At 46.4% G+C, this 15,890-nt stretch overlaps 1 protein-coding gene across 1 annotated transcript; it reads right to left on the bottom strand.

Moving 5' to 3' along the window:
• Nucleotides 1-7,956: 7,956 nt before the first annotated feature.
• On the bottom strand, nt 7,957-13,296 carry LOC138441647 (uncharacterized). Its single transcript, XM_069592745.1, is given in 3 exon segments — nt 7,957-8,133; nt 8,832-11,090; nt 11,092-13,296. Coding segments are annotated over 3 exon segments (4,641 nt in total).
• Between the last annotated feature and the right edge of the window lie 2,594 nt (nt 13,297-15,890).

The raw sequence follows: 15,890 nt of genomic DNA, 5'->3' as shown, positions 1-15,890 counted from the left end.
TTGCTTAGTTGTGTCTGACTCTTTGTGGCCCAGTGGACTGTAGAGTCCATGGAATTCTCCAGGCTAGAATAGTGGAGTGGGTTGCCATGCCCTCCTCCAGGGGATCTTCCCAACCCAGGTTGAACTCAGGTCTCCCGCATTGCAGGTGGATTCTTTACCAGCGCAGGCACAAGGGAAGCCCAAGAATATTGGAGTGGGTAGCCTATCCCTTCTCAAGCAGATCTCCCCAACCCAGGAATTGACCGGGGCCTCCTGCATTGCAGGTGGATTCTTTACCAACTGAGCTATCAGGGAAGACCAGACATGTGAGTAAAGCATCCTGAAAGCACATTCTCCAGACCTAGTAAAGCCTTAAGATGACTGCGGCCATGCAGACATCTTGACTACAACCTCATCCAAGACCTTTAGCCAGAATCACTCTCAAGCCACCCCTGGATTCCTAAGTGTCAGCTGTTTAACCTAATAAGTGTTAACTGCTGTTTTAGGCCACTTAGTTTGGGGGTAATCTGTTACACACTAATGCATAAGCAGCACACTTATACTCACTCCACTAATCACACTTAGAAATGGGTATGGTTCGTTTCACTCTATTGGCAGAACCATGTCAGAAACCCAAGGAGGTTTCAAGACAGTGCTTGTCCACTCCCTTACTTCACAGATGAGTGAACTACTAAGCACTACAACTGTGGAATTAGGTGGTGAAAAGGGCAAGCACCATATATCAACACTCTTTATTCTCAAGCTGAGACTTTCTACCTTGGGGGAGCTGTTCATTCTGGCTGCCCCAGTTTTTCCTCTGCTGCTGGAAAACGTGCAAGAACATGTCTGTTGCTGGTTGAATAGAACCACTAAAACACGTGTTGCACTGAGATACTGTTCAGCTCAGTTCAGTCGCTCAGTCGTGTCCGACTCTGTGTGACCCCATGGATCACAGCATGCCAAGCCTCCCTGTCCATCACCATCTCCTGGAGTTCACTCAGACTCACGTCCATCGAGTCCCTGATGCCATCCAGCCATCTCATCCTCGATCGTCCCCTTCTCCTCCTGCCCCCAATCTCTCCCAGCATCAGAGTCTTTTCCAATGAGTCAACTCTTCCCATGAGGTGGCCAAAGTACTGGCCAAAGTACTGGAGCTTCAGCTTTAGCATCATTCCTTCCAAAGAAATCCCAGGGTTGATCTCCTTCAGAATGGACTGGTTGGATCTCCTTGCAGTCCAAGGGACTCTCAAGAGTCTTCTCCACCACCACAGTTAAAAAGCATAAATTCTTCAGCGCTCAGCCTTCTTCAAAGTCCAACTCTCACATCCATACATGACCACAGGAAAAACCATAGCCTTGACTAGATGGACCTTAGTCGACAAAGTAATGTCTCTGCTTTTGAATGTACTGTCTAGGTTGCCCATAACTTTTCTTCCAAGGAGTAAGCGTCTTTTAATTTCATGGCTGCAGTCACCATCTGCAGTCATTTTGGAGCCCCCCAAAAATAAAGTCTGACACTGTTTCTACTGTTTCCCCATCTATTTCCCATGAAGTGATGGGACCGGATGCCATGATCTTCCTTTTCTGAATGTTGAGCTTTAAGCCAACTTTTTCACTCTCCTCTTTCACTTTCATCAGGAGGCTTTTTAGTTCCTCTTCACTTTCTGCCATAAGGGTGGTGTCATCTGCATATCTGAGGTTATTGATATTACTCCCAGCAATCTTGATTCCAGCTTGTGTTTCTTCCAGTCCAGCGTTTCTCATGATGTACTCTGTATATAAGTTAAATAAGCAGGGTGACAATATACAGCCTTGATGGACTCCTTTTCCCATTTGGAAGCAGTCTGTCGTTCTATGTCCAGTTCTAACTGTTGCCTCCTGACCTGCAGACAGATTTCTCAAGAGGCAGGTTATGTGGTCTGGTATTCCCATCTCTCTCAGAATTGTCCACAGTTTATTGTGATCCACACAGTCAAAGGCTTTGGCATAGTCAATAAGAGATTGGCTGAATATGTCAGGTCAATCTTTTCCTCAGGTTAGCATGTACCTTCCACTCAAATCTTGTAATGGCAATCCTGATCTGGAGTTTGGAGATGATAGGAAATGTTCAGTCAGCCTCCTTGAGAAATGTCAAAGTTGAAGCATAGAGAAACCTCTTTAGCAACAAACCGTTTATGTCTACTCTTTTCATGTAAATCTTTTTTTTTTTTTTTTTTGGTATCAAATACTGCTCTGCTCTCGAGGTAATAAAGAATTTCATGTGCGCCTGTGGCCAGACCTGGCTGCTTCTCTAACCATCTTGGATGACACTGCACTGGCCACAGAACCGCAATGCAGGAGAACCAGGCTCAGTCCCTGGGTCAGAAAGACCCCCTGGAGAAGGAAATGGCACCCCACTCCAGGATTCTTGCCTGGAAAATCCCATGGACGGGGAGCCTGAGGGGCTACAGTCCGTGGGATTGCCAACGGTCGGACGTGACTGAGCAACTAACACTCACTTTTCAGCCGCAGAGCCAGTCCTGAGAGTCCTCAATGTTGCCGCATTTATGAAAGCATACTATGGAAATGGATGGTGGCTCCCTTTCCCAAACTTGGAACAAGCTTTTGCTTAATTAGACAACAACAAATGAAACAGCTCTTTGTTGTAGTGTGCTGGCACTGAGCCTGCAAGAAGCGTCAGCTCTCTGAAGGGGGTGTGTTTAGGGTTTGGCATCACTATATACGCTCACATAACATTCTCCTCTTCCATAGTTAGGCTGGAGCGGTTCTCTTTATTTTAAATATTCTTCCATTTCGTTTTTCAGTCATGGCGGAAACTTGAAGCTGAAGTTCCCCACAGTGATAAGTTAGGAAAATAGGATACATTGGCTGTCAGAATCAGATGACAATTCTGTAGAAACACCATTCAATGTTCTGCTATTCTCTCGAGGCATTTCTAACCTGAGTGCCAGGAATTCAGGCTCCACAATGACTAGTAGAGGATCACCTTCCCAAATGACATCGCCTGTCACACAACAGCTTTTCCTAAGTATTCCTGATACTTAAAAAAAAAAAAAAAAAAAAAAAAAGGCAGTCTTTCCCCTGAATAGAATATCTGGTATGAGGCTAGACCCATGCAGGCTCACTCACAGTAAGGTCACTGTCTTTCTTTTAGCTTCATTTTTAAAAACATCCTGTGCTATACTGATAGTAATAGAGACTTTTCTTCTCCATCCATCACCAGACCTTCCTGACCATGAGGTACTAAGAGAATTAGGAAAAAAAAAAAAACCCTGAAAGAATGAATAGGAGGAATTAACCATCAATCACCGTAGAGGTTCTTAGCTTGCACTAGTTCTTCATAATATAATTATCTTATCCAGAGGGCACTGTGAGCATGTTTTGCTATCTACTATAATTTGAGGTAATTTTAGGTACATAATAAACACATATCAATAACCTCAGATATTCAGATGACACCACCCTTATGGCAGAAAGTGAAGAAAAACTGAAAAGCCTCGTGATGAAAGTGAAAGTGGAGAGTGAAAAAGTTGGCTTAAAGCTCAACATTCAGAAAACTAAGATCATGGCATCTGGTCCCATCACTTCATGGCAAATAGATGGGGAAACAGGGTCAGACTTTATTTGTGGGGGCTCCAAAATTGCTGCAGATGGGATTGCAGCCATGAAATTAAAAGACGTTACTCCTTGGAAGAAAAGTTATGACCAACCTGAAAAGTTATGACCAACCTAAAAATTTCTGACCAGTTAAAAAGCAGAGACATTACTTTGCCAACAAAGGTCCATCTAGTCAAGGCTATGGTTTTTCCAGGAGTCATGTATGGATGTGAGAGTTGGACTATAAAGAAAGCTGAGCGCAGAAGAATTGATGCTTTTGAACTGTGGTGTTGGAGAAGACTCTTGAGAGTCCCTTGAACTGCAAGGAGATCCAACCAGTCCATTCTGAAGGAGATCAACCCTGGGTGTTCATTGGAAGGACTGATGTTGAAGCTGAAACTCCAATACTTTGGCCACCTGATGCGAAGAGCTGGCTCATTTAAAAAGACCCTGATGCTGGGAAAGATTGAAGGCGGGAGGAGAAGGGGATGACAGAGGATGCGATGGTTGGATGGCATCACTGACTCAATGGACATGAGTTTGAGTGAACTCAGGGAGTTGGTGATGGACAGGGAGGCCTGGCATGCTGTAGTCCATGGGGTCACAAAGAGTTGGACATGACTGAGTAACTGAACTGAACTGAACTGAACTGAGCTGAATAAACACAAAATGAGGTGTTCACCAACCAAGAGAATTGTTCAGGAGAATTGTCAGGGCATAATTTCCTATGCTTACCTTATTGTTACAGAATCAGCATCCATGGGTACAAAAATGATCTCACCAGAAGCAATACCCTGCCAATCAAAGACCTCTCCAAAGCTAGGAATTTTGCATTCTTATGACTCTCTTCCATGATTTTAAAATTGTATCCTGCTATAAATCTCAGTAGGCCCATATAAAACTGTATTTACAGGTCAGTTTAGATTTCTAAATAACAGTATGCGGCTGAATGTCTGACTAAATCATTGTTGCTGGTGGTGGGCAGTATATTAAAGTATCACTGAGGCCCTACCACCCAATATTCAGATTAGAAGGAGTGGGCTAGACTACAGGAATCTGTAGCTACAGGAATCTGTGGCTTCCCAGGTGATTCTGATACCAGTCCACTGTCCCCTTGGAAATCTATTGATCATTGAGGAAATGATCGGTAGAAAGTACTAAGAAAAAAGTGATGCTGTTGGATATTACAAATGGATGAGATCATGGAGTGTGTGCTTCTAATTCTTGTTATCAAGCCTTCAAACTCTCTGGCACCAGTTAAGAAAGGGCTTTACTGAAATTGCATGATCTTGCATGATGGAAACTTTAGTCATATGTGATCTTGAAACTGGTTACCTTCACCCTGAAGTCTCCAAGGAAGCCCCAGGGAGAGGAATAGCTGAGTCTCACTTAAGAGTTACCCGCAGCCCTTCAAGAATAATGAGGCTGTTATTCTGCTCTTCTAGAGACTAGCGTTTATCTTCTAGAGAAATGAACCCTTAGTAACCCTGATTTGGACAGCAGGCACAGAGGCACACTGCAGCTGAGACTGGCAGGTGAAGCTGACCACCACAGGCTGGCCACGGGCCTCCCAACGTCTTCCATACCCAGCTCCCCGAAAGTCAACTTTCAGACCCATGCATGTCCCCGCACAGAAGACTGCAGGGAAACTCAGGGAAACTGGACAGTTCCAAAGGAAAGACTTGACAGATGCTTCTATTTGGTGATCTCGTGCCAAAAATGCCTTTCACATTCTATTCAGGAAGTACTAATTTAACAGGCAATAAGTGCCAGGCGCTTCTAGATGCTTCTGATATCACTGTGATCAAACAGATATGCAAAACCTGTTTCAGACAGACATGTAATCGAAACATGCAGAAGCTTGTTTTCATGAAGTCTATCTTCTATAAAAGAGAGGCAATAAGAAAAGAAAGAAATAGTAACTTTTAAGTGTGTTGATAAATGTTGTGGGGGGAAGTACAGAGAGGAATAAAGAGTGTTAGTTATAATTTTAAATAGAGTTTGCCAGGTAAATTCTCATAGAAATGGTAATCCCTGAACCAATGGTCATCAGAATCACAGAATATATTTTCTGTGTCCTACATACATTATAAATATATAGGACACAACAATATATTAAACTCATTGTTATGCTCCGTGTCCGTGTCCCCTACCCGACCGAATGAACAAGTCCACCAAAGTAATGCAAAAGGCATAAAGGGAGTTTATTTCTGGCGCGCCAGGGTCCTAGCCTCTCTGACACAGCAGAATGCGGCTGGACCCCGAACAAAGAGGTATGGCGGTTTATATACAGTTTGTCCCTTAGTCCAGCAACAGGCATAGTTGGCACTACCTGATTGGTTACATGCGAAGCTGAGCTCATACATTCCCCTGATGCTGCTTCCCTATAGATTTTTCTTATTTGGTATGGAATGTTTAGCGCAGGAGCTACTGACCTCCTTATTTGGTTATGGAATGTTTAGCGCAGGAGCTACTGTCCCAGGTCCCTGATGTAGTTACACACCTCACTAAGTCTTCCGATAACCTAACATTCCCCCCTGTTCTTTGATCATACAGAGGAATCTTCCTCTGTTCCCGGTGATATAGTTTGATATTGTTGCCGTAGCACAAACAACTGCACTGTGTTAATACGTTCTTTTACAAAGGCTACAAGTCTGTTGATGATGCAGGGACCGAACGTGAGCATTATTAGAAGGATTATCAAGGGTCCTAGTAAGGTTGAGATTAAAGTAGTCAGCCAAGGGGATTGTTGAAACCAAGACTCAAACCATCCTTGTTGGGCCTCCCGCTCTCGTTTACGCTGGGCTAGCCCCTCTCTCACTTTGGCCATAGATTCTCTAACTATACCCGTGTGGTCTGCGTAAAAACAACATTCCTCTCCCAGGGCAGCACAAAGTCCCCCCTGTTGTAGAAATAGCAAATCTAGCCCTCTTCTATTTTGCAAAACTACTTCAGACAAGGAAGTTAAAGAAGATTCTAAATGACTTACAGACTGTTCTAGTCGGGTGATATCTTCATCTATCGCTGCCCTTAAAGAGTTAAATCCTTGACTTTGCATAGACAAAGCTGTAATTCCAGTTCCAGCTCCGGCTATCCCTAAGCCAAACATAGTGGCTATAGTAATTGCAGTAAGGGGTTCTCTTTTAATTCTATATGCTCTTTCTTGCTGATTGAGGGTTGACCTATGGGCCCAATAGTCGTACACAGTTTCTTCCGACCTGTATATTATTTTAGGTACTACTGCTACCATGACACAAAATTCTTCTTTGGGATCAAAAATTGACTCATGTACACAAGGGGTCAACCCGGTTCTGGAACATACCCACCATCCTCCCATCTGGGGAATCATCCAGCTAGCCAGAGGCCCGTTTACAGATCTTGTGACATTGACACATAGGGAGGTTTTATCTGACGGCACTGTGCCTATACATAGCCCCTTTCCCCATACCTGCCTCATCGTGAGTCCTACCTTGCGGTCTCCCCATTGACACTGGGAGGGATCTGAGGCATTGACCAAGCTGTAAGAAGCATTGAGGCCTATGGCTTCATAGTATGGGGGAGCTATGTTGTAACATAACCAACAGGATCTAGTTGCCTCAGGATGAGTCTGGTTTAAGGTGGTGTATGCAGCCTTGACTAATTTCCACAACGGGTCTGTCTCAGCAAGAGCTTCATCCTTGTTAGGTTTAGTTAAAGTCAACGAAGTTGGGTGGGGTGTGGTTGATAGGGTCACAGCACCTAATTTCTCTACCTTATTAGGTCCGATACTGTGTACTAATATCGGTTCTATTGTCTGACTAATAACCAGAATTCCCCCAGGCTTTGCTTCAAACCACTCAGCGTAGAGTTGGAGGCCCCATGATAGCCCGGAGACCCAAGACCTCTCCAGTTTAGCCGCTTCCTGGTTGAACATTACTTTCACCTGAGCAATTGGGCTCCAGTGCTGTTCCCATTGCCGCCCGACATAATCTCCGAACAGGTTTTGGTAATCTTGGTTCCAGGGCCCGCGATAGGGCTGGACAAACGAGAAATTGACTAAGTCCCGGTTCCCGACCTCCCATTTCCATCTCCCATCATTGGAGGTCACACAGCTCCAGGACCAACAGAAATAATGTTGCAGCCCCCCACAAGTCTCCCAATTATGTCTCTTCAGGTGTCCGGGACATGCCCAGAATCCAAAGTTTCTGGTCTGGGCCGCTGTCCAAGTAGTCTTTATAAGGTCTTTGAGGTTGAAATACAGATCCGGCCACCACGTATTAGGGGGGTGAATTCCGGTGGTCAAATTGAGTACCTCTCGAGTCAGTCCGTTCCAGAGCGTCCAGGTGACCTTAACAGGTTGGTGGGGGTTCACACTGGCAGTCACAGGACAAAGCAACACAGTCATCCAGATGACGGTCCAGATGAGTCTCGTCGGTCCTGCGGCCGGCGCTGGATCTTCAATTTTAAAGGGTTGGACGGGTGTAGAGACGCTTCCCATTGTCTTCTCGCGTCTTCTTGTTCGGCTGAAGTAGCTGGGCGTACGTGATTGCAATGCACCCAGGGCCCGATACCGTCGACCTTCAAGGCAGTTGGGGTGGTAAGAAGAACAACATAAGGACCTTTCCATCTGGGTTCTAGTGCCCTGGCGTGGTGCCTTTTGACCCACACCCAGTCCCCGGGGCCAATGTTATGTCAGGGGCTAATTCCCTCACCTTGACCCTCATGTACCTCTCGGAGTAGTTTCCAGACGCGAGAATGTACTTTGCCCAAAGCCATCAAAGCCTCCTGGAATTGTCCCAAGGTGGGAAGTGGAAACTTTTTCCCTTCAAATTTTGGACATACGGGAGGGTGGCGCCCATACAGAATTTCAAATGGGGTCAAATTGAGCTGATAAGGAGTATTACGCTCGAGAAAAAGGGCGAAGGGAAGGAGAGTCACCCAGTCCCCGCCAGTCTCCATAACCAATTTAGTTAAAGTTTCTTTTAGGGTCCGATTCATTCTTTCAACTTGCCCCGAGCTCTGTGGGCTGTATTCACAATGTAATTTCCACTTAGTTCCTAGAGCCCGGCAAGGTTCTGTATTATTTGGCTCACAAAAGCAGGGCCATTATCAGAGCCAACGGCCACCGGCAGGCCAAACCTGGGTGCTATCTCTTCTAAAACCTTTTTAGCCACTACCATTGCAGTTTCTCCCTTAGTAGGAAAAGCCTCTACCCACCCTGAGAAGGTATCTACCAACACTAGCAAGTAGCGGTAACCATACTTGCCTGGCCTTACCTCAGTAAAATCTATCTCCCAGTGCTGTCCTGGGCCTTCCCCTCGATACCTCAGTCCTGCGTGTTGCCTCTTTCCTGGCTTCATCTGTTGGCATGCCTTACAAGCTTGTACTATGTTTTTTACGGTTGTTTGGTGCCGGGGAAATCGTAGGCGCGCGGTTTGAAAAAGCAGCAGAGTCTTTTTCTCTCCCAGATGAGTAGATGAGTGCAGATGTTCACACAGTTGTCGTCCCAACTGAGCAGGAAGTATCAAGTAGCCATCGGAGTCCCGGTACCATTTATCCTTTCCTTGTTGGAGGTTGGGATATTCCTGGATCCAGGCCAGGTCTGTGGACGAATACTCAGGGGTTGGGGGCAAAGTTCCCATACCTGGGGGCGGAAGTCCGATTGCCAGCACTGGAGCGGTGTACTCTTTGTCAGCCGCCTTCCGAGCCGCCAAATCAGCGGCACGATTTCCTCGGGCTGTGAGGCTGTCCCCCTTTTGATGTCCAGGTACATGTACTATTGATACAGCTCGAGGCAACTGCACAGCTTCCAGAAGTCGACGGATTTCTGGTAAGTTTTTGATCTCTTTTCCTTCAGCTGTTAAAAACCCGCGTTCCCGATAAATCGGGCCCTGAATGTGCACCGTGCCAAAAGCATAGCGACTGTCAGTGAAAATAGTTATTCTTTTACCTTTAGCTCTCTCTAATGCCTGAATCAGGGCAATTAACTCTGCTCTTTGGGCTGAGGTGTCTGGGGAAAGAGTCTCTGCCCATATCGTCTGTCCAGAGTCATCTACTATTGCGGCTCCCGCCCGTCTCTGTCCATCTCTAACATAACTGCTTCCATCTGTGAACCATATTAGGTCACTGTTATCTAGTGGCGTGTCTGTTAAGTCCTTTCGTACTGCTGTTACTCCGGCTAGTATCTCGTCACAATCGTGGAGGGGGCTATCTATTTCCGGATTGGGCAAAAGAGTAGCTGGGTTTAGAGTGCAGGGTGTTTGAAAATGAATCCGGGAGGTGTCGAGCAGCAAGGCCTGGTAGTGTGTTAAGCGGGCATTGGAAATCCATTTGCCCGGAGGTTGTTTCAGGACTCTCTCTATAGCATGAGGAGTGTAAACCAAGAGTTTCTGGCCATAAGTCAGCTTATCAGCATCATGAACTAGAAGCGCGGTGGCTGCAATAATTCGGAGGCAAGGTGGCCACCCGGGTGCCACTGGGTCTAATTTCTTTGAAAGGTAGGCTATGGGACGCTTCCAAGGTCCCCATTTCTGTGTTAGTACCCCTTTTCCTATCCCTCGCTTTTCATCCACAAATAATTGGAACGGCTTAGATGGGTCAGGAAGGGCCAGGGCAGGAGCTTCCAGCAAGGCACGCCTGAGCTCCTGAAAAGCCGTTTTCATTGATTCAGTCCATTTCCAGTTTTTGTTTTCTTTGGTCCCTTCATATAAGGGCCTGGCTTTTTCTGCAAACCCCAAGATCCACAATCGGCAATATCCTACAGTTCCCAGAAACTCTCTCACTTGCCTAGGAGTGGTAGGTTCAGGGATCTGAAGGATGGTGTCTTTCATAGCCTGTGTTAGCCACCTCTGGCCCTGTTTTATCTTGTAACCAAGGTATGTAACCTCTTGCTTGACGATCTGGGCCTTTTTGGCGCTAGCCCTGTAACCTAAAGTCCCAAGGGTTTGGAGAAGGTCACCTGTTGCCTCCTGGCACTCTTTTTCTGTAGTCGCCGCCAGCATAAGGTCATCAACATATTGTAATAAAACAATGGTAGGGTGTTCAACACGGTACTCACGGAGGTCTTCATCTAAGGCCTCGTTAAACAACGTGGGTGAGTTCTTAAACCCCTGTGGTAGGCGAGTCCACGTCAGCTGCACAGGAGTCTGTCCACCGTCTTCTAGCCATTCGAAGGCGAAGATTTCTTGGCACGCCAGGGCGAGAGGCAGACTGAAAAAGGCATCTTTTAAATCTAAAACAGTATACCATACGTAGCTTGGTGGCAAACTGCTTAGCAATGTATAAGGGTTAGGAACCGTAGGATGGATGTCACTCACCCGCTTGTTGACCTCTCGCAGGTCTTGAACTGGTCTAAAATCAGTTCCCCCAGGCTTCTTTATGGGAAGCAGGGGGGTGTTCCATGGGGACCGGCATCTCTTTAAGACCCCAGCGTCTGTGAGGCGTTGTATGTGAGGAGTGATTCCTCGCCGGGCTTCTTGACTCATGGGATATTGCCGTACCCTCACTGGTGTGGCACCCGCTTTTAACTCCACAACAATAGGGGGGTCTCTGTCTGGCCAATCCCATTCCTGCTGTTTCAGCCCAGGCCTGAGGGTATCTTTGAACCCATGGCTGTACTTCAGGACTTACTGTCGCTGGGGCCTCTGGCAAGTACAGTCTGTATTCATCCTTCAATGCCAGAGACAGAACCTGTAGAGGGTGCCCGGTTCCATCTAAAACTGACACTTGTCCATGGCCAAAATGAATTTGGGCATTCACTTTAGACAGTAAATCTCTTCCCAGCAAGGGCACTGGGCATTCGGGTATCACCAGAAAGGAATGAGTTACTTGGTGGGTCCCCAAATTCACATGCCGTTTTGTAGTCCATCCATATCGCTTAGTCCCGGTTGCTCCCTGTACCCAGCTACTTTTCTTAGACATAGGCCCATCTCTTTGGTTTAAGACTGAGTATTGAGCTCCCGTGTCTACCATAAAGCCAACCGGTTTCCCCTCCACATTTATAGTTATCCAGGACTTGGGGAGGGGCGTCGAGCCTTGACCCCCCTAGTCACTATCCTCTCCTGCGTAGAGGATATGACTGTCAGGAGGGGGGGTCTCGTTCTTGGAATTTTTTGGCCCCTCTTTTAGGTTTTTCTTGGGGCATTTATCTTTCCAATGTCCAAACTCTTTACAAAATGCACATTGGTTCTTTTCAAGCTTGCGCCTTGCAGGTTTCTCCTCAGTTTTTGAATCTGGCTTTTTCCCTTTTTGGGATCTATTTTTGTTTTCAATCCCAGTGAAAAATATCTGAGCCAGCTCCTTTTGATTTTTACGGTTTTCTTCAGCCCTAAATTCTCTGTCTTCCCTTCTAATGCGGTCCTCTCTTTCTTCCGGGGTCTCTCTATGATTGAAAACCCTCTCTGCTGCCCTCACTAAATCTTGTAGGGACTGTTCACCGAGCCTCTCTATCTTTTGTAACTTTCTCCTAATATCGGGGGCTGCCTGATTTACAAATGCTAGCATGACTGCTGCCCTAGACTCATCTGCCTGGGGGTCCATGGGGGTATACTGTCTAAAAGCTTCCATTATCCTTTCAAGGAAGGCTGCCGGGCTCTCATTTGGCTCTTGCCTCACCGAATTTACCTTGGCCAAATTAGTTGGCTTTCTGGCGGCCGCTCTAAGGCCAGCCATGAGGGTCTGACTGTACACTCGGAGACGCTCCCTACCTTCAACGCGTTCGAAGTCCCAGTTGGGTCGCACCAAGGGGAACCCCTCTTCAATGAGGTGAGGCTGTACTGTGGGCCTCCCATCTACCCCCGGCACATTTTTCCGGGCTTCTGACAGGATCCGTTCACGCTCTTCTGTAGTGAAAAGTACTTGTAGCAGTTGTTGGCAATCATCCCAAGTGGGGTTGTGAGTAAAGAAGATAGATTCTAAAAGATCAATAAGACCCTGAGGTTTCTCAGAGAAAGAGGGGGTTTGGGTTTTCCAATTGTACAAATCACTAGTAGCAAAAGGCCAGTACTGATATGTGCGTTCCCCACCCTCTCTGGCTGGCCCCGCCCGGACCGGAAACGCGTGAACAGTGGAGGAGGGCAATTCCGGGCCTTCCTCCTCTGCTGCGCTAGCCATCTCCCTTGCCCTTCCCCGAGTTCCCTGGGCGGGGCCTCCTCCCCTAGGGGGAGCTGAGGGCTCGGCCCTCCTCTGGGCTTCTCCCGACGAGACTTGAGGAACCTGTGGAAGCAAAGGTGGATTTGGATCCGCATACGGGGGTGGGGACAGTTCGGTTTCCAAGTCAATCAAATTAGGGTACAGAGAGGAAGATTCCTGGAACACCGGCTTGGGTCGTTTTTCGTCCTGGTTTTCTTTCGTTTTCTCAGACGCTTTCATGACTAGCACCTGTGGGTTTAGTAAGGTTGGAGCCGGGGAAGAGGGACGGGGAGGTTTAGGAGAAGCAAGAACGAAGGGTTTAAGCCATTCCGGTGGGTTCTTCACTAGATCCTGCCAGACCAGAATGTAGGGAGTCTGGTCTGGGTGTCCAGCAGGACCAGGAGTAAGCACCCTCTCTTTAACTGCCTGGATGATCTGGGGATTGAAGGTTCCCTCTTGTGGCCATCCGACATCAAAGGTGGGCCATTCGGCGGAACAGAACGTCACCAGTTTGCTCTTCTTTACTAGTAACGAAAGATTCCGAGCTCTAGACTTAAAATCAGAAAAATGGTCAGTCATCAGGGACAGCGGAGTAGAAGTAGATTGCCCCATGGGTACAGAGAACACAGACAATGACAACAAGACACTCACACAGACAGTGCCGGCACACAGAGTCACAAAAATGACACAACAAACAGATTCCAATTCAGTCTCTTTTAGCACTAGAGACCCCTTTTCTATTTGCAAATGTCTTACCGTCAGGACGTCCTCAGTGCCAGCCGCCTTCCCGGTACGCTACCGGGGACTCGGCCTTACGCTGGGCTTGCCTTGTCTCTCACACCTAGATGCCTCCCCAGTACGATACTGGGCCCCGGACTTAATCTAGGCCTGTACTATTAGCACCGGTGCTTCGGAGTTCAGTGCTCTTTGCCTCTCAGCGGGGCTTCTCCCTCTTACCAGGGGAATTATTCCTCCGGTGGGGCGGAGATCCCGGACGAGCCCCCAAATGTTATGCTCCGTGTCCGTGTCCCCTACCCGACCGAATGAACAAGTCCACCAAAGTAATGCAAAAGGCATAAAGGGAGTTTATTTCTGGCGCGCCAGGGTCCTAGCCTCTCTGACACAGCAGAATGCGGCTGGACCCCGAACAAAGAGGTATGGCGGTTTATATACAGTTTGTCCCTTAGTCCAGCAACAGGCATAGTTGGCACTACCTGATTGGTTACATGCGAAGCTGAGCTCATACATTCCCCTGATGCTGCTTCCCTATAGATTTTTCTTATTTGGTATGGAATGTTTAGCGCAGGAGCTACTGACCTCCTTATTTGGTTATGGAATGTTTAGCGCAGGAGCTACTGTCCCAGGTCCCTGATGTAGTTACACACCTCACTAAGTCTTCCGATAACCTAACACTCATAACTAAATATGACAATATTATTTAATACTTCATATAACATATATGGATTTCAAATAATGTTAATAAAACCTCCATGTAATCACCATTCACATAAAGAAATTAAACATTGGACTTCCCTGGTGGTCTAGTGGTTAAGAATCCACACTGCAATGCCAGGGACGTGTATTTGATCCCCAGCGGGGGAACTAAGATCCCACATTCCGTGGAGCAAGTGGGCCCAAGCGCTGCAACTGCTAAACCTGGGCACCGCGACTGGAGAGCCTGTGCTGCAACGACTCAGTTGTCTTTGTGCTGCAATGAAAGGCCCTGCCTGGCTCAGCAAAGGCCTCGAGTGCCACAACTAAGACCTGATTAATTAATTAATCCAAAAAGCCAAGTTAATTAATCCAAAAAGAAATCAAACGGTGATACTAACTTAGAGGTTTCCCAAGTAACTTTCCAATATTACATACCCAGTGCTTCTTATTCATAAATAATTGTTCCTAATTTTTGTGATAAGCATCTTCTGTTTTTTAATTTATTCATATACCATAATTTATTTAATCAGGTCTTATTATACAACAGGCTTTCCAGGTGGCTCAGTGGTAAGGAATCCACCTGCCAAGCAGGAGATGCGAGTTTGATCTTTGGGTCAGGGAGATCCCCTGGAGAAGGAAATGACAACCCACTCCAGTACTCCTGCCTGGGAAATTCCACGGACAGAGTTGCCTAGTGGGCTACAGTCCATGAGGTCGCAAAAGATTCAGACGTGACTTAGTGGCTAAACAACAACAATTATACAACAACTAATGTTTTACTGTTACAAATTGGATCCCTGGGCTGTAATTCTAGTTAAGCTACTGTTTCTCTGGGTGACTATTACTCTCCAGTTTTCCTAGGAACTTGCCCATTACATATCAAGAAATTACCCGAGGAGAGTAATAAGTGAGTGTATGACTGTGAGTAGATATACTAGTGTGTCTTAATCATTCAAGGGAGTTCAACTCTTTGCGACCCCACGGACTGTAGCCCGCCGGGCTCCTCTGTCCATGAAATCCTCCAGGCAAGAATACTGGAGTGGGTTGCATTCTCTTCTCCAGGGGACCTTCCTGACCCAGGGTCTCCTGCATTTAAGGTAGAGTCTTTACTGTCTGAGCCACCAGGGAAGCCCAGTAAGCAGGTTATATTCTCAAGTAAGTCATCTTCTTAACCTCAAGAAAATGTTGGTTGTGAAGTTACATGATATCTGGTCCTTAAGAAAGAGAGCAAAAGTTATCCTGTGGTAAGTCCTCAAACTACCTGAAAAATCTGATTCAGATGAGAGGAGAACATGATAACCATTCCACTCCCTATGCTCAAAGGGACTGAAAATGAGAGATTCTTAAAAATTCCTTTTTGAAGGGAAATTATAATGATAATAAAAGAGAGGTCAGCTCTATTCCAAAAAGCTTGGACGGAGAAGCTAAGGTTTAAAAAAAAAAAAAAAGGCAGAACACTCTAGGAGAGATTATCTTTCAAATTAAAGCTTTTATCAGAAGATTTCAAAAATAAGAAACTGACTTTCTTAAAAAAGCTCTTGTTTTGCCCCTCCCCCTCCTCCTTCGTTCCCCCGATACACTTTATTTCTGTGTTCATTAGACACATCTGTGTTGGATGCACAAAGAAAGAAGCAAACGGGAAGACAAAATGATCTGCCTGGTTTTGGGAGGGAAAGAATGGGAGCTTCTAGAGCTAAAGGGAAAGTTAGAGAATCATGCTTCAACTAGGACAGTAGCCAGACCAGTTCCTATTTTTAATTTTCATTTGTGTA

Source organism: Ovis canadensis, chromosome 5, assembly GCF_042477335.2.
Source record: "Ovis canadensis isolate MfBH-ARS-UI-01 breed Bighorn chromosome 5, ARS-UI_OviCan_v2, whole genome shotgun sequence".
In the NCBI taxonomy this organism is placed as follows: Eukaryota; Metazoa; Chordata; class Mammalia; order Artiodactyla; family Bovidae; genus Ovis; species Ovis canadensis.
This window is presented reverse-complemented; position numbering and strand designations above follow the sequence as displayed.